Source organism: Heptranchias perlo, chromosome 1 (assembly GCF_035084215.1).
Source record: "Heptranchias perlo isolate sHepPer1 chromosome 1, sHepPer1.hap1, whole genome shotgun sequence".
NCBI lineage: Eukaryota > Metazoa > Chordata > Chondrichthyes > Hexanchiformes > Hexanchidae > Heptranchias > Heptranchias perlo.
In genome coordinates this window covers 107013178-107037399 of record NC_090325.1, presented here as the reverse complement: position 1 = coordinate 107037399, position 24222 = coordinate 107013178, and the positions used below count along the sequence as shown (strand labels likewise).

General features: G+C 41.5%; 1 protein-coding gene across 4 annotated transcripts in view; it reads right to left on the bottom strand.

Moving 5' to 3' along the window:
* lcorl (ligand dependent nuclear receptor corepressor-like) overlaps nucleotides 1-24222 on the bottom strand; it is a 286193-nt gene that overhangs the window by 33962 nt on the left and 228009 nt on the right. For 3 of the 4 annotated variants that reach the window (XM_067989305.1, XM_067989291.1, XM_067989314.1), the window contains exons 4-6: nucleotides 15986-16118; nucleotides 10588-10842; nucleotides 4117-4213 (exon numbers count right to left, since the gene is read on the bottom strand). In XM_067989305.1, coding sequence (XP_067845406.1) covers nucleotides 4117-4213; nucleotides 10588-10842; nucleotides 15986-16118 — 485 coding nt within the window. The remainder of the gene's footprint in view (nucleotides 1-4116; nucleotides 4214-10587; nucleotides 10843-15985; nucleotides 16119-24222) is intronic. The other variant, XM_067989297.1, reaches the window with a different exon arrangement.

Below are 24222 nucleotides of genomic sequence, written 5' to 3'. Positions count from 1 at the left end.
GAATGGTACAAAATTATGTTGCCTGCAGCTGACCCAAGTCAGATGCAAAGAAATGAGGCAGTGATCCAATTACCTTGTGTAGTGGGGAGAAAAGGGAAAGGAATGAGAAAGGGATGTAGCCAATGGATAGATGCAAAACATAGCACTATGAATGTCATGAAAACCAATACCTCCAAAAGTGATTATGGGTGCAAAATACCTAAGGCACATGGCAAATGTCGTGTGCCTTTGGAACAAGATCCAATGTATATTAAATTCCCATTATGAACAATGAAGGGATTCTTCCTGATGATTTTTACAAATCCTATAGTGTGGAAGAATATAGAACATTTCCTTATATTTGACCAGCCAATAGCCCAAATATAAATTCCTTGAATTCAGGATGTGCTCTGGCCTAGCAGTAGCATTTTTTGAAAAACTAGGCTGTTGCCAACTTCTGCCTCCAAAAAAAATGTCTTGAAAACAAATGTTGTTTACCAATACATAATAATGGTGTTTATAATTAAGGAAATATAATTCTTTGGGACTGGTAGAAGCCAGCCAGTCTAACAAAGTGATGACTTTCAGCATCATCATTTGAGCGAACAAACTGGTTTAGCGTTTCATATATCAAAAATGGGCCTGAAGAACAAACTTGCATTTATATACCATTCTTGTCCCCAGATGATCTGAATGCACTTCACAGCTAATTAACTATTTTGAAGTGTAGGCACTGTTATGTAGGCAGGTGCAGCATTCAATTTGTACACAGCAAAGTCCTGCAAACAGCAATGAGGCATATGACTAGTTAGTACATTTTTGAGTGTTGGTTGAGGAATAAATGTTGGCCAGGACACAGTGAATTCCAACCTCTCTTTGAATTGTGCCATGGGATCTTTTTTCCACCTGAACAGGCGAACAGACCTCAGTTTAATTTCTCATCTGAAAGACAATACCTCCAAAAAGCAGCATTCCCTCAGTATTGCACCTCATGACCAAGTAGTATAACAAATGTCAAGGATAAAACATGCTTCCTGGATTCATAGGAAAGTCTTCTAGAGCATCAAATTAGAAGTCCCACACAGTTCGCTTTGAGCCCTCCTTCCCCCTCCAAAGAGATACTTAGAAAAGCTGCAGTATATTTGCTTCAACTGAAACTGAGAGGGCGGGGCGGGAAAAAGCCATGCGAGAGAGAAAGGCGGAGGGTGGGAGGAGACCCACAGGATGAACTGTGGGAGGGACGGGGGCGGGGGGAAGGGAGGAGGAGAAATATTTTGCAGAGCATTCTAAAATTAGAGCCAGACCTTTCAGGAGCGAGATTAGAAAACATTTCTACACACAAAGGATTGTAGAAGTTTGGAACTCTCTTCCGCAAACGGCAATTGATGCTAGCTCAATTGCTAAATTTAAATCTGAGATAGATAGCTTTTTGGCAACCAAAGGTATTAAGGGATATGGGCCAAAGGCAGGTATATGGAGTTAGATCACAGATCAGCCATGATCTTATCAAATGGCGGAGCAGGCACGAGGGGCTGAATGGCCTACTCCTGTTCCTATGTTTCATTCCAATGATCCAGTAGACACAGGAACACGCCAGTGATTTGAGAATACAAAGTAGTTGCCTCATCTCCAGGCACCTTTTCAGTAGCTCTTACTTACGGAAACTTGCACACTTCCTTGTAAAAATGCTCCCCATCAAAATCTCCAGACTGCCCTAAGAAAGTCTCTCTTGAATCTTATGAGCAACCCCTTCAAATGGAAAGCAAAGCCTTCCCAAATGGCTCTGATCACTCACACATTTGATGATATGAACATCCACGAAAGTGATTCCATTAATTTATAAATATACTTGCCCCCTCATCTCGTCTACAAGGTCCACCTCATGTCCCTTGATCACCTTTGCACTTGGCTTCTGACCATCCAACTATCCTTCCTGGTTCCCATGCTAGCCAACATTTCCATCTCTTCAGGCACCTCCAAAATCTGGAAACATTGTTCGAGTCTGCAAAAGCCCTGACTGATCCAGTTACACTTGAGACTTCCAAATTCTGCCTCTCAAGTTGCCCATTCACATCTCTCTATATAATACAAAAACAGAAAATGTACATGATCTACCGTGATTATAAACAGAGTGATTACACTCGTCCTGAGTATGTGCAAATTCCACCACTGTTGTGAAACTGATACATTACTGTTATAGATTGAGAGTGTAAAAGAGACAGATGATGGGTTATAGGGCTAGTTGAGATTGAAAATTCAAGACCTAAGAAAGGACAAACAAATAAAAACAGAAAATGCTGGAAAAGCTCAGCAAGTGAGGCAGCATCTGTGGAGAAAGAAACAGTTAACGTTTCAGGTCGAAGACCGGTTTTTATTTCAGATTTCCAGCATCCACAGTATTTTGCTTTTGAAAGGACAAACAAAAAGATAGGGTAAAATAATTAGCAAACAAATCAAACGCAAAAAACTATTCGAGTTGTAAAAGGAAGAAAAAAGCAAAAAGGAAAACAAAACAAGTACTTCATATAGCAGGCAATGGTGCCCTCTATTAGGTTATTCCGAGAGGTATAGTGTAAGTAACACAAGATTAAAAAGCAAAAAAATGGAAAGTGTGTACAAACTCTAGCAAACTGGCCAAACAACTCAGCTTTGACATTGACACTTCTGGCACATCAAAAGAAAACTATAGGATGTTGCACCAGTAAGATATTATGAAGATATTTTTGTAAGCATGAAAGGCCCATAAGTGGTTTTTGTTGCACATTTCTTTTGTACAAGAGAAATCACCTCTGTAGTGGACTATTAGTTGTGCAATGATCTATTATATGGGTGTCTTTGAACAGATTCTCGAACATGTCGTACAATGCTAGCCATTAATGATAACTAGTTAGATATGGATTTTTAAAAATATTCATTGCAGTTAAATCTACTGGCAATATATTTTTCACTGCTTTGGAACATAACAATCATATAACAAAGCAAAGTGAAAGATTTAATAGCATTTAAGTGTACTTGTCAGTTAGAAACCTACCAGTAAAAATTCTCTTCACAGAATGACATTTAAAAAAAAGTTAAAATGAAATAGTCTAAGTTACCACTAGAAATTTCCTTTTGTAATAATGAATAAAAATGATTCAACTTTGGCAGCAAAGCTTAGGTGGCGTACTAACGAGCAAACATGCAGCCAAAGTTCTCACCACCTTAGTATCTACTAGTAGCTATTGATCATCTTTCAGAGGATGGAATGAATCAGATATTAAAACTTTAAGAAGCCTTAGCGGTGAGGCTAAAATAATCAGCAAAGCCAAGAAAGCTACACTAATAGAACAGGCACATTGCTTTTCTTTTACCTCATTCATTAATTTACAATCAAATCCAGATGTATGAAAATATTAGATATGCAAACTGTAACTTCAGCCATAACTTTGAATAGAATTGGCAGTACCACAACTAACCAGTTAGAAGCAACTTTTGACTGTTCCAAGTAATTTCTTACTGACAAGTACACCCATAAACGCTTCTCTAAAAATCAAAATTTTTAGAATTACAGTAGTAGTTTTGCAATGTTCTGTGCCAAAATCATAAATGTAGAAAAATGTTCTAAATCCTGACAGATATGTCTGGATAAAGGTAGCCTGACATGAACAACTGATCACGCACCAAATTACAACTGTTTCACAAGGAAGATATTTTTCTATCACTGTATTGTAAAGTCCACATAAGTTTTTACAAAAATTATCTAATACACACTGACCCAGACAGAATACACTTCAATACAACTTTTTTTTTATTTCCAACATGTAAAATCTTATTTCAGGAGCAAATTAAGAATACAAATACAATCCACAACCACTGAGTCATGTAAATAAGTTGATAATGATTAGTTTATCAAACTAGTGATGTTTTAAATTTTAACTGGTTTGATGAGATGCTTGAAAGTTATGACTAATTGCCTTTCAAAATGGAAACCGTAAAAATCACAACAGTAACATAACTGGGAGACAGCAGGGTGATTCTAAATATAACAGTGTAGTGCAACTGTGGCAAAAATGTTTGCTTTAAGACTTTAAAAAAAAACAAAAATAAATCACGTTTTAAATAATAATCCTTTGGGTCTCTTCCTTCAATAATACTTACCCTGATAATTTGTTAGTGGTTGATGCAGGACTAGATCCAGTCGATATCGTAGAATTTATACTATTCTTCTTTGTAGATAGATCAAGCACTCCATCTGCTAACAGACAAAGTTTGGTTCAATTTTTCTAAAATAAAAAGCCTTTAAGGAAATTGACCTTCATTAATGATAATAGTAACATTTTGGTTTTCACTAAATAACCAAAAACTCATTGCCCTCAGATCAGAACTTCTAATAAAATGTCAGTTATAGACTTGAAATGCCATAACCTGTCTTTTCTCTTTACAGATGCTGACTGACCCATGTATTTTCAGAATTTTGTGTTTTTATTTTAAAATTCTAGACTGCAGTTTTTCTTAAGAACTAAAGCTGAAGATGCATTAAAAATCAACAGATGGGGACCCAATACACCATCAGCAATCTAAGGATCTCACACATGCCGTGGCCTAATTGCCTAACCAGCCTGGATAAAAAGGGAGCTGAACAACACTTGGCTTTAACCTTTTACCTGGCAAAGAGAAAGGGACTGATTCCCTGACTTCTTACTACAGCAGAGAGAAGGGAAGGGGAACCACTAATTTGCTGCTGCCAAAGCATCTAACAGGCCAATAGAAGACTTAATATACAGAATGGGAGGACCGGGTAGATACAGATCAAGAAATGAACCACTCACCTTTGACCAGACATTTTTCATTCACATACAGAAGAACCTACCACTAAGCACTTGATCCCAAAGCAACAGATGACTTCATAGGGGCCATCCATTCCACTTCAAAACATAGTAAGCCAAATTGTTCACAATATGGTTGACAAAGCGATATACCAGACATGAAAGTAACATGCCTGAATATCAGGAGGCCTAATCACTCAAGTAAGAGGAAAGAAATCCTAATCTATTTTAAACAAAAATTAAGTAGATGTTCCAATAAAACCCATTTTCTAGGCGAGGGAGAGCAAACATCATAAAGATGAATATATTCCCAAATCATCTCTACTTGTGGTTGTCATAAGTGTGTAACAGCTACTACTTCCCAAGAACTCCCGCTATGGCTATTGAGAAGTGCAGCGACAGGGGATCACCGCTAGAACAAGGTGTTCCTCCTCCAAATTCGTTGGCTGGGAATGGAGACAAGCAGTGCCTGACTAACCCCACTGCATATCTTTTTCTTATCAGATCTCAAGAAAAGGCAGCTAGAATCTGGAAATACCCAAAAGTATAAATAATCCTAGCAGCTTGGAGGGAAGCACACACTGAAGGTACTGCATGCAGGGTTCATCAGCCCCACCTCCAGAATGGCTCAGTTGCAATCTTCTATGGCTTTTCACTGCATGAAGCTTCAAGGCGGGGCATGAAGAAGGAATCACTGAAATAAATTGCTTGACAGTGCAAATCATGTCTTTCCAGCAGGTGACTGATAATTCCACATCCCCAACAGGATTTCTACTAATACATCCAGATGCATCATCATCTCTGGAGCCCTATCTGTTGCTACCAAACTCAGCAGGAAATGACTCCATTATAACTGGCTCTCCCTGCAAACACATTTCTTACTTCTTATTTCTACGTCATTATAAAAGCCTATATAAATCCTTTGAAATGTGGCCTGGGCCATCCACTCCTAGGGGTGGAACGGAGGGAGGCACCGAAACCACTGTTCCCTCTAAGCTGCACGCGTGGCTGCGCAGCAGTTTGTTGTGTGCCGCACATGTAATCATTCCGTCCACGCCTCAAATCAGTGCTCTCTGGTGGAGGCACTGCTGAGGTGACGTCAGCTACCAATCACTTTGCAGCAAAGGCGAGAGTTAAACTTAGGTTGGATGAGAGCATTGTACTGCGGATGTCGGCGTCTAGAGCGGGTCAATGGTACAACTGCTCAGTGACCAAGTAAACTACAAATGAACCCAAATTGTGTGGCATATTGCAATAATCGTTTATCAATTTCCATTTTTCATATTTACAAATGTTATTCTGACAGATCATGTGTAATACTGTTAAAGATCCTACTACAATTGTGCTAAAATATACTTTCCAATCACATTGGTACATTGTAATGAAAACAATGAAGTTGATTTAAATTGTTTTATACAACTGCTATCCAAAAGCCCTCAGCTGCCCCAAGGATTGTCTCTTTTTAATCTTTGTCTGTTGCCTCCCTCAGTTCAGGTTCTTCATGTCCAAACTGCTCCCTGCCTTACATAAAGGCAGCTAAAACTAATGAGACATAAGGAGGAAGCCTCCGAAAGCTTGTGAATTTAAAATAAAATTGCTGGACTATAACTTGGTGTTGTAAAATTGTTTACAATTGTCAACCCCAGTCCATCACCGGCATCTCCACATCGAGACATAAGGAGACTGATCTGCTCAATCCTAGTGCAACTTAAGAAACCAATTTCATAAATTATATAAATTTATTCGCCAAAATAACATTAAATTGTTACAATTATCCATTATTTTGTAAATTTGTTCTGTTTGTTATATACCCTGAATAATGTTTTCTAAAAAGATGTTCTGTTCAAAGTTGAGATTTTTAACGGTGGTGCACACAGCCTTTATATCAGTGCACAAACCCAAATTCATTCCGCATATGGCCGAAAAAAAAACATTGACCAAGACTGACCTCCATAATCTTCATCTGCAGCACTCAGAGGGCCAGCTCATCTCTCTATCGCACATAACTTGTTACACAAACTCCATAAAAATAAACTTATCCCAGTCAGATGAACAATAGTTACCCTCACCTACTGCCCTTCTGGACAAAGGTTTTAAAGGCTACCAGAGCCAGGAATGGCTTTACCAACACTGCACCTAACCCGATGCACACGCAACCTATTGCTGTCACTTGCAAACTCACCACTTTTCACTTCAAGCAATGAGCAAGTGCATCTCTTAACTCTGGTGCAATTCGACACTCCACACAAAGATGTGAGCATAAAAGGTATGGGACATCTGCCAAGGTACAGCAAATAATTCACTGACTGCATCTGAAATTAGGAAAATAGGAGGCAAGGGGCTCCTTCCCCACATAACTAAGATCCACAGCCAAAGGGATCTCTAGGCTGATCCTTGAAGCAACAGATCCCACAGGCTCACATCTAAGTACCACCCCAAACCAGCATCCCTCACTTTCCCTCTCCTTTCCTTCTGTATGACCTGAGCTTCCCAATCAGGAATGGCCTTGACCCTGCTAATTAGTAACTCAAACCAAGTGTGACAAACTGTGCTACAGTATAGGGTTCTCAATGTATGTATCTGCAAGTACTGTGTGATCTACAAAGCAACATATACTCTATTACACTGCATTCTACAATGGCCAGTGCGTAAATACTATACAACTGAAAAAAGTAATGTTGAGGTGGGGAGGGAAAAAAATGAAGACACTGTAGCTTTTCAACTAACTGTTTTTCTGTGAGTGTCTTTGCTGAGCTATACTTCAGCCAATAGATAGATCAGCCAATGAGAAAACATTTTCTACAACACACAAACTTAATGTATAACTTGCTATCCACAGGTATTTTAATTAAGGAGGCAAATATGTTGATGTTAATGTCCATAAATTTTACTTTTAGGGATCAGGACTACACACAAACTTCAATATAGCGAATTATCTCATACACCGAAGTTTGATACATCAATACACCATTTTTTTGACTGGAATATAATCAAAAATGTCACCTGTGCCTTCAGTGTTACGTCCTAAAATAGGCTGACTCTTCAATAACATAAATCAGACAACTTGTATCGCAATAAAAATTAACAGATTGCTCTAGTCGCATTCCTAAATTGCCAACTCGTGTTGTAACCTGCAGTATAAATTACCAGCCTCGGCCCTGTAATCACACTTCAACTCCTGCTATTACAACTACATATTAAAATTGAAATTTTACACTATAAATGTTCATTTTCAATTATAAGGCATGTAATACCAAAATTACATTTTCCCTCTATCCACACATTACATTAAACTCTTATGGCCCGGAATTTCCTGGAGACTTATGCTATACTTACGCTGCTGTTTCAGCCTAACGATTTTCAGCGCAAGACGGGAGGAAATTCCCACGCAAGTGGCTTGTGCCAGTTTTAACCAACGCCTATTGCTTCAATCTTTTACACTGCTTCCACTAATCTTCTGTTGCTCATTAACACTACTGAAAGGGATTTTAATGAAGGAAGTCTGACTACACTAGGCGATCAGAACTTTGAGCCATTCATAGATAAGTAGGATGCAGCAAATTAGATTTTAAAAAAGTTTACATACTATATAGATCAGGGCACAAGATAATACTGGTCACTATATAGAAATAGGTGACTGTCAGAACAGTCTTCTCATGCTCTGGAAACCTATGCAGTTTTAATAGCACCCAAGGTAACATGCATTTATGGTAGTTGTGCAAGTAGGAACACTAGCCTACAGCAAACTGGACACTAATTTCAAATCACCTTGTAGGCCTCACGGCCTTCTAAGGGGGCCGAAACAAACGCTGTTTCTACATTAACCAGGACATACTGAGCTGAAGTAGTTATCTCTATTTGGGCTAGTAATGTCATTGTTACAAGAGGAACCAAATAACTTAGATAAGCCTAGCCACATTTTGGGATCAGCTTTTAATAGCAGTGGAATCCACTTACCAGCTTGAACTAGCAGGACTCTACATGAATTGCCTTGTTGAGCCAGATGCCAATTCTAAAATGGCAAGTTTAGGATCTTAACAGTAGGAACAGAAAGTCAAATCTGCAAGCTGATATCCTATTTCTCACTATAAAGCATATACAAATGGTTTCTCTGTCAGATTCTACCAGCCAGCTGAGTTTCAAAGTAATTTATCCTCCCCATGGGTTTAAACTTAAACTTACCAGAGCAGGTAATATTATGTTATAAATTTGGGTCACAAAAAGAGCAGTCTGTTTTTTTTTTTAAAAAAGCCATATTTGAAGTTAAGGAAGTGATGCTCGAAGATTCATGGAACCTTGAATAAATTAAGTGGCATGTGATCTCTTAGAATCATAGAATGGTTACAGCACGAAGGAGGCCATGCGGCCCATCAAGTCCGCGCCAGCTCTATGCAAGAGCAATCCAGCTAGTTCCACTCCCCCGCCCTATCCCCGTAGGAAAAAATTTTCAGGGTTTTCAGGGACTTATCCAGTTCCCTTTTGAAGGCCATGACTGAATCGGCCTCCACCACCCCCTCGGGCAGTGCATTCCAGATCCTAACCACTCGCTGTGTAAAAAAGTTTTTCCTCATGTCACCTTTGGTTCTTTTGGCAATCACCTTAAATCTATGTCCTCCGGTTCTTGACCCTTCCGCCAATGGGAAGAGTTTTTCTCTCTCTACTCTGTCTAGACCCTTCAGCTTCTCCATTCTTTCCACGTAACTGAAGTCCCTCATCCCTGGAATCATTCTAGTAAATCTCTTCTGCACCCTCTCTAAGGCCTTCATATCTTTCCTAAAGTGCAGTGCCCAGAACTAGGCACAATACTCCAGTTGTGGCTGAACCAGTGTTTCATAAAGGTTCATCATTACTTCCATACTTTTGTTCTCTGTGCCTCTATTTATGAAGCCCAGGATCCCATATGCTATTTTAACCGCTTTCTCAACCTGCTCTGCCACCTTCAACGATTTGTGCACATATACCCCCAGATCTCTGTTCCTGTACCCCTTTTAGAGTTGTGCCCTCTAGTTTATATTGCCTCTCCTCGTTCTTCCTACCAAAATGTTCCTATATTAGCCTTGGAGGGAGTGCAGCGTAGGTTTACTAGAATGATATCCGGACTTTAAGGGTTAAGTTACGAGGAGAGATTACACAAATTGGGGTTGCATTCTCTAGAGTTTAGAAGGTTAAGGGGTGATCTGATCGAAGTTTATAAGATATTAAGGGGAACAGATAGGGAGGAGAGAGAGAAACTATTTCCGCTGGTTGGGGATTCTAGAAGTAGGGGGCACAGTCTAAAAATTAGAGCCAGACCTTATTTTGACATTTCTTTCCCTAATCATTTGTGGAACAGCAGTTTTATATGCTGGTGAGAAATATTAGTGTTGGGGAAATAGAATCCTTTTTCTATTTTTGTCGTACTCTTTCTTCACTGATGCATTCTAAAATCAAGCAAGACAGAGTGAATCTCACTCCACTCTACTTCAACGACATGTCATAACCTAAGCTTACAGCAAACTAATACTGACCTGATGCGCACAGTTCTCCATTTTTAAAAACTATATACTTACAGATCTCCGAGTGAGGCTGTCAATTTACTGTCTAAAAATTGTGGGCTTGCACTTATTCAGAATTAGGTTGAGTCAGTGACTTTCATTCCATCAATTCTGAGCTGGCTTTGAATCCAGATCCCAGTAATAAAAAGATTATGGTAACCCACTGTATTATCCAGTCTCCGAGGAACTGTATTTACATAATGAATGACTCATGCACACACACAGATATCTGAAAAGGCTGATTAACAGTAGGAAAGAAATTTGATTACCTTGTTGAAAACTTTTCTGCTGATTTTTATTCACAGTGAGGTCTAAGGGTCCCTCCTGCTCCTGGTGAAAGGAGTTCTGGGTTTGTTTGGTAGGAGGATCATTTGGGACTGAAACTGATTCATCGGCCGATCCAGTCTGAGTTTCATGAACATGATTACTTCTGGATATATATTCAATCGCAAATTGATGAATCATTCTTTTCATTATTTCCTGAGCAACTAGAGGAATGTTGCGATCACAGTTCTGAGGAAGGTCTAAAAAAAATTACATCTACATATTAAAATTGAAATTTTACACTATAAATGTTCATTTTCAATTATAAGGCGTGTAATACCAAAATTACATTTTCCCTCTATCCACACATACATTAAACTCTTATGGCCCGGAATTTCCTGGAAACTTAGGCTGAAACAGCAGCGTAAGTATAGCATAACTATTTTCAGCGCAAGACGAGAGGAAATTCCCACGCAAGTGGCTTGTGCCAGTTTTAACCAACGCCTATTGCTTCAATCTTTTACACTGCTTCCACTAATCTTCTGTTGCTCATTAACAGAGCTTTGTCCCCATACAAGAGCAGTTTGTGGGCATTTCCTGGATTTCGGCTGGTTTCCTGGTGGCTGCAGAAAAATCTGGGTGCAGTATCGCCCGAGGACATCTGATACCAGCTTTATTTATGACTCTTATGCTATGAGTTTCCAAGCTTTGTAGCTTCATCTGTAGTGATTTTTCAGCTTGTTTCTTTCTGACTACAGTCCTAGGAGTCTCTGAACGCAAGATTTTTCAGACCCTTTCTCGCAAAGCGTTCAGAATGACAAAAGGCTACAATGGCATGCCCAATGTGCATTCTTGTATTTAGCGTTTTAAATGGAGGATGAAGGAGGAGCAGACAGTGGAGTGAGGCACCATAATAGGAGATCGCAGCACATTTACTATTGCTACCCCCCCCCCCCCCCCCACCACCCCATCCAAGTGTGTACAGGGTGCAAAGATCATAACAGGACCTGTTGGAGGAGCACTGTATCGGTGGATGTGAAGGTCACTATAGCCCTCCATTTTTTACGGCTCTGGATCATTCCAATCATCCACCAGAAGTCTTTACAATATCAGCCGGAGACCTGTAAGGGCCTGCATTCAACAGGTGACAGGGCATCAGATGTCATCCAATTATGGCATGTCCCCTGCAGAGCAACTTTTACAAGCTTGCTGGCTTCCCCAGGGTGCAGGCCATCGATGGAGCCCAACTGGCACTGAAAACTCCAGCTAAGGACCCAGTCACATTCGTTAACAGGAAGAAGTTCCACTTATTAAACGTGCAGATTGTCTGCGATGCCCTGCAAAGAATTCTGCATGTCAACACAGAGCATCCGGGAAACTGCCATGATGCCTTTATCCTCTGCCATTCCACCGCCACTGACTTATTCAGCGAGGAGGATTAAATAGACAGATGGATCCTGGGGGACAATGCCTATCCCCTGAAGCCGCGGCTGATTACACCATTTTGCATCACCCACGACACAGGACAGAAGCGCTATAATCACGCACATACAGTGACCAGGCAGGTAGTGGAGGGGACAATCGAGGTCCCAAAAACCCACTTCAGCTGCCTGGACAGGTGTCTTGCAGTATGTGCCGCAAAGGGTCGCAAGGATTGATGCATTCTGGTGTGCAATGTACAATTTTGCCTTGCAGGAAGGGTTCAGCCTGGATATGGCGGGCGAGGAGCCCATGGAACCCGAGGATCCCAACATGCATGTCCCGAAGCCAAGGAATTGACACTTAGTATTGCCAGGGAAGTCAAATAGCAGCTCCTACTAAAGGTGTTCAGCAACTGATGTCCCACCTTCAGAACCCCCCCACCACCAGCATTATCAGCAACTCAACAATTTGTGTGACTGTTCCCTTTTAGACGGTGATTGCATAATTGAAGACCAGGCGATGCAAGAAACAATTAAACTTTTATTCAACAAAGTCACACAAGCATGCTTCGAACCTCAAAAAAAAAGTGAACTTTCAAACAGAAACCAATGGTGAGGTCCAGACCCTTTTACAGCGCTAAGCCGCAATAGAACAGGTGAGCTGTCAAAGTTCTGACAATCGATGCAATATATAAACAAACATTTTCTGTGGAACATTAGTTCACATGAACCTTAACCAAGATGTGGCTGTTGACAATAGGCCAGCATCGCTGACAATGCAGAGGTAGTTAAGTATCAAACTGTAAAAAAAGTATTGCAACTTTAAAAATATTTGCCTGTAAACACTGTTTAAATGTTTGTTCATCCTTAATAAACAATCTTCCTTAGACAAACAGCTGCATTAATGATTCAATACAGAAATAGCATCATCAAAAACAGTTCACAGCAATTGCAGGTTAAAAAAAATTGTCAAGGCATTGTTACAGAGCAAAAGGAACCTTTATACAGTAATGGCCAAAAGCAAACAGGCCAGAGTCAACAGAAAAAGTTAACAGTGAACTGGTCATGCAGTTATGACAGTGCAAAGCAGCCCCTGAGGCAGGAGCAGGAGGAGGTAGACTCAGCAAGCAGACACTCACCCTAATCCTTGAAGGAACTGTGCTTCTGCCAAGATGAGACTTTCGGCGAAATATCCTACTGTTGCATCTCACAATTTCGTTGAGGTCACGGAGGTGGGAAGGGTGGCTGCTAATGCTGGACTGAAGAGACATGGGGCTGAGGTGTCTCGACTCACGGCAGCTGGTTCCTGGAATGGAGCTGCTGCTGTTGCCTACATCTCTGGAGGGAGCTCCTTAGCAGCCCGATCCGGGGATGAGGGGGCGGGAGGAATATCAAGTGCTGCCGTCCCACTGGCGCTAGATCTGCAGCCACAGGTATCAGATGACAGGCTGGTGCCATGGCTGCAGCCACATCCTGGAAGCCCTGAGTGACTGCTTGAGTTAAAAGACCAGAAGGCACAATTTAACACGCCCTCCAAGTTGTCCCCCAATTCCACGAATACTGCAGTCAGGGATTCCATGGAAGATTCCACGATGTTGCCGTATGTCACAGGAACGTCCTGTGTGGCCACGTCTGTGAACTGCCGCAAATGACTGGCGAGAGCGCCCAAACTGTGCACACAGTTGTGGTGCACTCAGAGCATGTCTTTTAAGGCGCAGAACTGTTAAGTGTCATCCCATGCCTCTTCATTCCTTGGCCGCCCTTCTACACCGCCTCAGTGGAGAAGCGAGCATATCACCCCCCCCCCCATATCCGACACTTCCTGGTCCCCCAAATTGTCAGTCAGCCAGGTAGCTAACTAGGCTTCGTCTTACTCACTGTCCCTGAGTGCTTGTATCCGCTATGCTGCCTGCGACAGGACAGCGAGGTGCTGTTGCTGTTGAGTCGTTGGGGCCAGGAGGTGGCGAGGAAGTAGCATTCCTACAAGAGGAGAGAGAGAAGAAGGGACGTGCTCCTTCTCTCCCGCCATATTAGAACCCACACGGTGGTGTGCGGCGTTGAGAAGGCGTGGGCCCCTTTTCACCACTTCCCCTGGGCTCCTCCTCCTTCTCCCTGTTTTCCTTGTCCTCCTGCTCCGTTTCCTCCTAGTCCTCCCCCTCCAGCACTGGGTGCTTTGGCTTTGCTGGACCTGTGGGAAGAAAAGGCATGAGGTAGAATGGTTGAGCATGTCCCTTCTGGGATGCAGTCTCCATTTCGGGGGGCAGTGGGGGAAAGAGAGAGAGAGAGAGGCTAGGTCCACGGTCTGGTACAGAGTGCAGCCATGGAGCGAGACCAGAGGTGTTGGCACTCACCTCGCTGCAGCTTGACACTGCTGACCATGGCTCGGATCCCAGATGATGTGCTCAGGAACTGGAGGGTCTTCTCTTCATGGCAGGTCAGGGTTCTCAGGTATGAGATTCCCCACCCAGTGCTTTTCTTCTCCCATGTAATGTGTGCCAACTTGTCCTGCAAAGACAAAATGAGAATGTATGTGAGGTGTATAGTTCGCTGACTTGGTTTGTGAGAGGTGTCAGGGTATCAGCTTGTAAGGAAGTTGTGCTAGTCAGTTGCTGGGTTTGGGAGTTGTGCTAGTCGGTTGCTGGGTTATTAGGGAGATCTGCAGGTGAATATATTACAGAATTTGGGTGACTGATGTGCCTTTAAGCTGGGTTTTCTTCTTGCAGCTGCCTGACTGACTTTATGATGTCAGTGTCCCACTTTTAAAAACCTCGCTCTACCTAACCAAGAAATTAAAAGGACTTGTCAACACCAAAGTGCTGACTTCTTCCTGAGTAAACAAACATAGCCAACACTACGCCCATTGTTTGGAATCTGCATTGTAAAGACCTGTCACTTGCCTCTGCAGGTAAAACTCAGCAGCAGATTGAGCAACAGCTGGTGTTATCTTTTCAGTACAAAGAACATTTTAAAATTTCTTATGTCCAAGTCTGTTCTCTGAAAGGGAGAGCATCTTACCTTGCCAGCCCTGATCAGGTTGTTGAATTTCTTACGACACTGTTCAGGGGTCTGTGGGGTCATCGAATTCGCACAGAGAACCAGTGAAACCTCCCTCCAGGCACCCTGGCTAAGGGTGGGAGGGGGGGGTGGAGGGAAAAGAAAAATAGAAATGTGGCCTTTCTGCCACCAAGCAGCCTGTCCCTCCTCAGTTCGAACTCCTCCAAGGGGGCCTGCAGGTCTCCCGCCAAGAAACTGCTGGCCCTCTTCAGTGGACATCGCTGTAAAAATAGAGATGCTATTGAGACATGGGAAACCACCTTTAAAGTAATTTTTATCAAAAGAGACTGGAGAGAGAAAACCATGCTTTACTTACCACAACTCCCAAGCCTCACTCTTGAGGAATGACATCTGTTATTAACCTTTTATAGTGCTGCCATGTTTCCCCGGGCCAGCAATTACGTATGCCACTTCTGAGCTTGTTGCTTTATGCCAGTTTATGTATTTCGGCGTATGCTAATAAGATTCTCCGGAAATTTCATCGCAAGTTGCCATCAGTAAGATCAGTGCGGAGACTGAGTAAATTTTGGCTTAACTTGCCATTTACGCCAATCCAGGAAATTCCAGGCCTACAAAGCCATTGAAAATGACAATATAGGAAAGTGAAGTTACAACCACTAGATGGAGTCTGTGTGCCTTTAATAGAAATTCTCAAAACTTGGCATGGGGAATATAAAGACACTGTATGGAATGTACAAACCATAGGCCCAAAACTGACTTACATGTATAATCCCTTGGATACCAGACGCTACGTTACTTAATGATGCATGAAAAATATATCCTTGTCACCCAGTGTTTATCTTCTTTATACATATACATCCATAGCAATTAATACTGAAAATAAATAATAACTTAAAACTATTTCAGTCAACAGGACTGAAGTTTCAATAAGCCTTCATAAGCAGGACATGAAAATATAGCATTATACCTTTTTTGTGAAAGATAGCATTAAGAAACTTGTCTGCTTGGCATTCAAGCTGTTCAGTGTGGGACTGCCCCTGAGATAGAGATTCCTCAGTAGATGTCAGTATTGTAGGTGCACTCACAGACGAGATATGCTCCTAGAAACAGTAATGAATTATGTACAGAAATATTATGAATTGAACCAAACAGTAACAGAAATGATCAAAATTCAGTCAAAATATTGGGAGTCTCAACATTTAAATCATTAGCTCTTGCTTTTAGTAGAGTACAAACAAACCCTCAGAAGATCTTCAGTTCCCAGTACAGAGTGAATTTATAATTCCGATACATTTTAAAATCACAGTTCAGAGATCATCTTTCAGGTCAAAGTCCCATAGCAAAACTGCATATCATTCAAACATAAGAGAAACAAGTCATTCCAACAACTGTTCCAACCCAACAATTAAGGTGCAAGTGTAAAACATCCATAAAGCTACTCCACGTTTGAACAAAAAAAAAATGAGCGAGCTACTTTGGAAATTCTTTATTCCTTGAATGATATGTGGATGATATTTTTATTCAAAGTACATATCGGTCACCAAGATAGAGAATAGCAAGAACAGTGCTCCTTTAAAAAGATTTTGAAATTGGGCCATCACTTGCACAAACTAACGCCCTCAAGCAATGCCAGTTCTTTTCACAGATGAAAGTTACAGCAGTCTCTCTTCTCCTCTACTCCTTTTTTAAAAAAAAGTTTTACTAGTGCATCTTCCTTTCACAATGCATTACCTAATTTTTCACATTGGATGTTGGATGAAATTCAATCTGGTGTTAAGTCATATACATTATATAGAAAAAAATATTTATATATAAAAAACACATTTCCTACACTATTTTAATGTCATGTCCTTTAATTTTATTAACTGGCCTTCTGTGTCCAGCCACCTTTTGAAAATTCATACACATCTACTTTATTTCCATCCACATACCCTGTTATTTCCTCAAAGAATTCTATTACATTCTTAAGATGACTTGCCATTTACAAATCCTGCTGGCTGTCTTTAATTAATCCACATCTATCTAAGTGAATATTAATTTAATCCCATATTATGGCATCTAGAAGCTTATCCATTACCAATGTTAGATTGACTGTTCATAAAGGGATAAACCAGAAAACTAGAGACCAAAGATGTTATATTGGTAACTCTCCAGTCCTCTGGCACAAATTTCCACATCCAAGGATGTTTGAAAGATTGTGACCAGAATCTCCACTATTTCCTCTCTGACTTCCTTAAGTATTCTCTGAAAACTGAAATACTCATTTAGTATCTTCGATATTCTTTCATCCTTCATAAAATTTCCTTTTTCACATCTAATCAGTCCTAACTTTTTTAAACTATTCTTTTACTTTGCGTTTTTAAAAATCCTTTTCTATTTCCCTTTGTAACCTGCCAGTCCTTGCTCATACCTCCTTTCTAATTTATTTTTTGCTTTCCCTCTCTACTTTCTATATTTGGTTTAATTTTGTTTTAATTTAGCCCAAGACTTGTCATATGCCTTTAAGTCTCATCTTAATTTTAATTTCTCTACTCATCCAAGGAACTCCGGCCTTTGCTGTATCACCTTTACTAATGAGAAGATCTGTATATCTACCCTAATCACCTCCTGTTTGAACATTTCCCATTGTTCATGCACTGTCTTGTCATTTTTTTCTTTTCAATTTGTCCAGGCTAGTTCCCCTTTACTTCACTGTAATTGTTTTTTCTTCTAGTCAGGTACCTTAATCTTTGACTGTTTCCACTCCTTTTCAAATTTTAAATTAAATCTAATTATGTTATGGTCGCTGTTTCCTAGATTAAAAGGAACAGTAGCAGCATGGATCCAAAATTGGCTAAGGGTCAGAAAGCAGAGAGTAGTGGTGAATGGTTGTTTTTCAGACTGGAGGGAAGTGTAGGTGTTCCCTAGGGGTCGGTATTAGGACCGCTGGTCTTTGATATATATTAATGACATGGACCTGAGTATACAGGGTATAATTTCAAAGTTTGCAGAGGACATAAAACTCGGAAATGTAGTAAACAACGAGGATAACAGACTCTAGGAGGACAGACAGGCTGGTGAAATGGGCACACATGGCAAATGAAATTTAACGCAGAGAAGTGTGAAATGATACATTTTGGTAGAATGAATGTGGAGAGGCAATACAAATTAAATGGTACAATTTTAAAGGGGATGCAGGAACAGAGACCTGGGGGAGTACATACACAAATCTTTGAAGGTGGCAGGACAAGTTGCAAAGGCAGTTAAAAAAGCATATGGAATCCTGGGCTTTATAAATAGAGGCATAGAGTACAAAAGCAAGGAAGTTATGTTGAACCTTTATAAAATACTGGTTTCGTCCACAACTGGAGTACTGTGTCCAATTCTGGGCATCACACTTTAGGAAGGATGTGAAGGCCTTAGAGAGGGTGCAGAAGAGATTTACTAGAATGGTACCGGGGATGAGGGACTTCAGTTATGTGGATAGACTGGAGAAGCTGGGGTTGTTCTCCTTAGAGCAGAGAAGGTTAAGGGGAGATTTGATAGAAGCTTTAAAAATCATGAAGGGTTTAGATAAAGTAAATAAGGAGAAACTGTTCCCATTTGCAGAAGGGTCAAGAACCAGAGGACATAGATTTAAGGTGATTGGCAAAAGAACCAAAGGCGACATGAGGAAAAACTTTTTTTTACGCAGCGAATGATTATGATCTGAAACGAGCTGCCTGAAGCAGATTCAATTGTGGCTTTCAAAGAGGAATTGGATAAATACTTGAAAGGGAAAAAATTTGCAGTGCTACAGGGTAAATGAGGGAATGGGACTAACTGGATTGCTCTTACAAAGAGTCAGCATGGGCTCGATGGGCCGAATGGCCTTCTTCTGTGCTGTAACCATTCTATGATTCTAAGTTATGCTAAACTTTTAGAAAACACTGGTTAGGCCTTAGCTGGAGTAGTGCGTTCAATTCTGAGCATCACACTTTAGGAAGGATGTCAAGCCCTTAGAGAGGGTGCAGAAGAGATTTACTAGAATGGTACCAGGGACTTCAGTTATATGGAGAGTCTGGAGAAGCTGGGGTTGTTCTCCTTAGAGCAGGGAAGGTTAAGAGAAGATTTGATAGGTGTTCAAAATCATGAATGGTTTTGATAGGGTAAATAAGGAGAAACTTTCGGTAACCAGAAGACACTAATTTACGGTGATTGGAAAAAAGAGCCAGAGGCAACATGTGGAAAAATATTCTTACGCAGCGAGTTGATGGATCTGGAATGCACTGCCTGAAAGGGTGGTGGAAGCAGATTTAATAGTAATTTTCAAAAGGGAATTGGATAAATACTTGACGGGAAACAATTTACAGGCCTATGGGGAAGAGCATTGGAGTGGGATTAAATGGATAGCTCTACCAAAGAGCCAATTGGCCTCCTTCTGTGTTGTATCATTCTATGAGTCCCCAAACCTTACATAACCCATTTCATTTCCTAGAACTAGACCCAGCATCCTCTTTCCTTGTTGGATTAAAACATACTGATCCAGAAAGCATTCTTGGACACAGAAACCCTTCTCCTTCACATTATTCTTACCAGTCTATATTTGCATAATTGAAGTCATCCAATTTATGACCCTTCTCTTCTTTTTTCTCTAATTTGTCTATCACTTTCTCTATTTCCTTTCCATATTTGGCAGATTATAATGTACTCGTAATAGACTAATAGTTCGCTTCTTATTCCTCAACTCTAAACAAAAAGATTTAGCTTTGCACCATCCTCCATGTCATCTCTATATTCTGTGCTGTAATGAAATCCATGATTAACAGTCTACTCTCTTCCTTTTATCCCCTACCTCTATCCCTCCTGAATATTTTAACCATGAATGATCTACTCCCAGTGATACCTTAGCTTAAGCTACCTAAGCAACGTCACTGTTTAAATGGTATTTTATCATGCTCCTACAGCAATTTGTGCCAATCGCTCACCAATTTTATTCACAGTACTTTGTGCATTTACGAACATACAATTCAAGCAAGCAGAGCAACTAATCTTCTTGGGCCTAGACTTGCTAGAAAAGGCAACTGAATTTGCCGAAGAATTTATGAATTAGCTGCTTCAAAAAGCACCATGCAATGACATTTAGATCCACATTTGGAGGGGTAAGTGATGTTGGCACAGAAAATGCCAAAAAGTGGGTGCATGATGAATTTCTTGAAATTTTACCTCCATGCAAGACTGAAGACATCTTTAAGGCCTTTTTTTCCCAAAACAAGCTGCACCTAAGACAAATGGTGGCTCTCAAAGAAAAATGCTCAGTTGAGGGAAAAAAAAAAGTGAATTACTGCCATGGTTTTGTATGACTAAGGAAAAAGGAAAGCTGCTGGTTATTGGGCATTTCAAAATCTTCCAATTTTTCATGGTAGCGTTACTCTGCTCGTATCCTGTTTAAAACCTCACTAACTGCCCATACATCTCTTTTTGCATGTAATCTGAGTATTCACAGGAAATGGAAGGGCAAGGCCTCTATCTTCTTCACTGCTCAGGGTTACGCCAGCAGACTTGTCAACCAAACTGCCTAACCCTTCTCCCTAGGGCATATTCTCACCAGACATGATGCCGGACTCACATGATTAGAAACATTACTACCACAAATGGTATGTTCACTGGAATCTCCAAACTAACTTTCATTGTCTAAAGCACTCTGGTCAGATGCCTTTTCTGAATCCTAATCTAGATCTCTCAATTTAACCTCGAGACCTGTATTTAAGTTAACAACTTGTATTTATTTAGTACCTTTAACTTAGTAAAACGCCCCAAGGCGTTTCACAGGAGCGATTATCAAACAAAATTTGACACTGAGCCACATAGAGATATTAGGACAGGTGGCCAAAAGCTTGGTGAAAGAGGTAGGTTTTGAGGAGCATCTTAAGAGAAGTAGAGGGACGGAGAGGTTTAGGGAGGGAATTCCAGAACTTAGGGCCTATGCAGCTGAAGGCACAGTGCTAATGGTGAAGCAGTTAAAATCAGGGATGCGCAAGAGGCAAGAATTGGAGGAGTGCAGAGATCTGAGTGTTGTAGGTGGTTACAGAGATAGGGAGGAGCGAGGCCATTGAAGGATTTGAAAATAAGGATGAGAATTTTAATTATATAATTTGTTAAAAAATGCTACGGTCAGAAATCCTGAAACGTGACAGTCGTCTCAATAGTTGACAATTCTGGGGTTCATGCGAGTGCCTGTATCTAAAAGCAGAATCCATTGTCAATTGCTTTCAGCATTATTAAATTCCCACCAGCAGAGGAAACAGCTGCTTCTGACAGTTGAGGGTCCCACACAGGAGGCCGACTCTGAAGCAACGAAATGTCAACGGACGTGTCTGTATTCATATGAAAGTTCTGATGTCTGGATTACTGACCAACACAGAAAGGTTGATCCTGGTTGGGAGGAAGCTGCTACTGGTAGGAATGAGTGACGCAGAGGTCCAAAGGAGTGAACATAGCAAGGAGGTAGAGGACCAGCCCTCACCACTGCTATGGTGACTAATCCTGTGAGATTGGCAAAGAAGTGGCCGACAACAAAGCCTGAAGTTCTGATGGATGTTTTCTCTAAATACTGTGTACTAATGTGTCATTAGCAGGAACTAAGTCAGAGTATTTTGCAAAATGACTGAGCTTTCCATGTTATGCGCTTCCATCTGGAAAAATGTTCCCCAAAGATTCACAATTCAATGATACCTGGCTACCATAATGCTTTTAAAATAGGTTCTTGGCATGCACTAGACCGGTTCTGATAAGAACACCAAAAAGACTACAAAGCAGTCCAAAGTCAGATGAAATAGGTGTATGTAAAGTAGAGTTGTGTGCAGAGTTTCTGTCTATCTCCAAATAGAATGTACATCAAAAAATACTCCTGCACTGGGTCTTCAATTCTATTCAATGCAATTGCTATCCCTGAATAGGTGGTGTAGTTAATGTTTATTTCTTTCATGTTCCAAACTAACTTCCAGATTAGAGCATATGAAGGACTAAGCAAATTCATCTTAGAAATGGCAAGCTGACATGCAATGGCCAACAGGTTGGGGACCAGCATGTGCCAAGCATCAATCAGAATACAGGTCTGCAGTTATGTCTCCTCATTCGTTCACTTACTAATTTAAGCATGACAAATGTCAGAAAAATCTGAGAATGACCTGGTTCACTCAAACACTTGATAATAACTGGCTTTATACAATGGCATCAGTGGAGTCCAAGAATAGTTTCCAATCTCTTGGCCAGAAACTGCACGTGGAATGGGGAGTGGTGGGTGAAGAGGTGAAAGATAGATAGATATTTCTTTTAAAAATTCATTCTCAGGATGTAGACATCACTGGCATTTATTGCCTATCCCTAGTTGCCGTGAGAAGGTGGTGGGCCTTCTTGAACCGCTGCAGTCGTGTGCCTCATTCTCTTTAATGGAGCTTGACGTATAACGAATTACGTTGCAGTGCAGTAACTGCATGTAGGCAAATGCAGCAGCTATTTTGCAACAGCGAGTTCCCACAAACAGCATTTGGGTGATAATTGTAAACAATTTTACAACACCAAGTTATAGTCCAACAAATTTATTTTAAATTCCACAAGCTTTCGGAGGCTTCCTCCTTCCTCAGGTGAACGGTATGGAAATGACATTTTCGAATCCTTCGCATTTGAAAATCACAGAACAATGCCTGGTGATTACTGCCCGTTGCCAAGGCAATCACAGTGAGCAGACAGAAAGGTGTCACCTAAAAGGCCACCAAATATACAAACCCCCCCCCAAAAAAGAGAGAGAGAAGGAAGACAGTTATATTAAAAACAGATAACATTTGTTCGCTGGTGGGGTTACGTGCAGTGTGACATGAACCCAAGATCCCGGTTGAGGCCGTCCTCATGGGTGCGGAACTTGGCTATCAATTTCTGCTTGACGATTTTGCGTTGTCGTGTGTCTCGAAGGCCGCCTTGGAGTATGCTTACCCGAAGGTCGGTGGCTGAATGTCCATGACTGCTGAAGTGTTTTTTTTATTCGTTCACGGGATGTGGGCGTCGCTGGCAAGGCGGGCATTTATTGCCCATCCCTAATTGCCCTCGAGAAGGTGGCGGTGAGCCGCCTTCTTGAACCGCTGCAGTCCGTGTGGTGACGGTTCTCCCACAGTGCTGTTAGGAAGGGAGTTCCAGGATTTTGACCCAGCGACAATGAAGGAACGGCGATATATTTCCAAGTCGGGATGGTGTGTGACTTGGAGGGGAACGTGCAGGTGGTGTTGTTCCCATGCGCCTGCTGCTCTTGTCCTTCTAGGTGGTAGAGGTCGCGGGTTTGGGAGGTGCTGTCGAAGAAGCCTTGGCGAGTTGCTGCAGTGCATCCTGTGGATGGTGCACACTGCAGCCACAGTGCGCCGGTGGTGAAGGGAGTGAATGTTTAGGGTGGTGGATGGGGTGCCAATCAAGTGGGCTGCTTTATCTTGGATGGTGTCGAGCTTCTTGAGTGTGTTGGAGCTGCACTCATCCAAGCAAGTAGAGAGTATTCCATCACACTCCTGACTTGTGCCTTGTAGATGGTGGAAAGGCTTTGGGGAGTCAGGAGGTGAGTCACTCGCCGCAGAATACCCAGCCTCTGACCTGCTCTCGTAGCCACAGTATTTATATGGCTGGTCCAGTTAAGTTTCTGGTCAATGGTGACCCCCAGGATGTTGATGGTGGGGGATTCGGCGATGGTAATGCCGTTGAATGTCAAGGGGAGGTGGTTAGACTCTCTCTTGTTGGAGATGGTCATTGCCTGGCGCGAATGTTACTTGCCACTTATGAGCCCAAGCCTGGATGTTGTCCAGGTCTTGCTGCATGCAGGCTCGGACTGCTTCATTATCTGAGGGGTTGCGAATGGAACTGAACACTGTGCAGTCATCAGCAAACATCCCCATTTCTGACCTTATGATGGAGGGAAGGTCATTGATGAAGCAGCTAAAGATGGTTGGGCCTAGGACACTGCCCTGAGGAACTCCTGCAGCAATGCCCTGGGGCTGAGATGATTGGCCTCCAACAACTACTACCATCGTCCTTTGTGCTAGGTATGACTCCAGCCACTGGAGAGTTTTCCCCCTGATACCCATTGACTTCAATTTTACTAGGGCTTCTTGGTGCCACACTCGGTCAAATGCTGCCTTGATGTCAAGGGCAGTCACTCTCACCTCACCTCTGGAATTCAGCTCTTTTGTCCATGTTTGGACCAAGGCT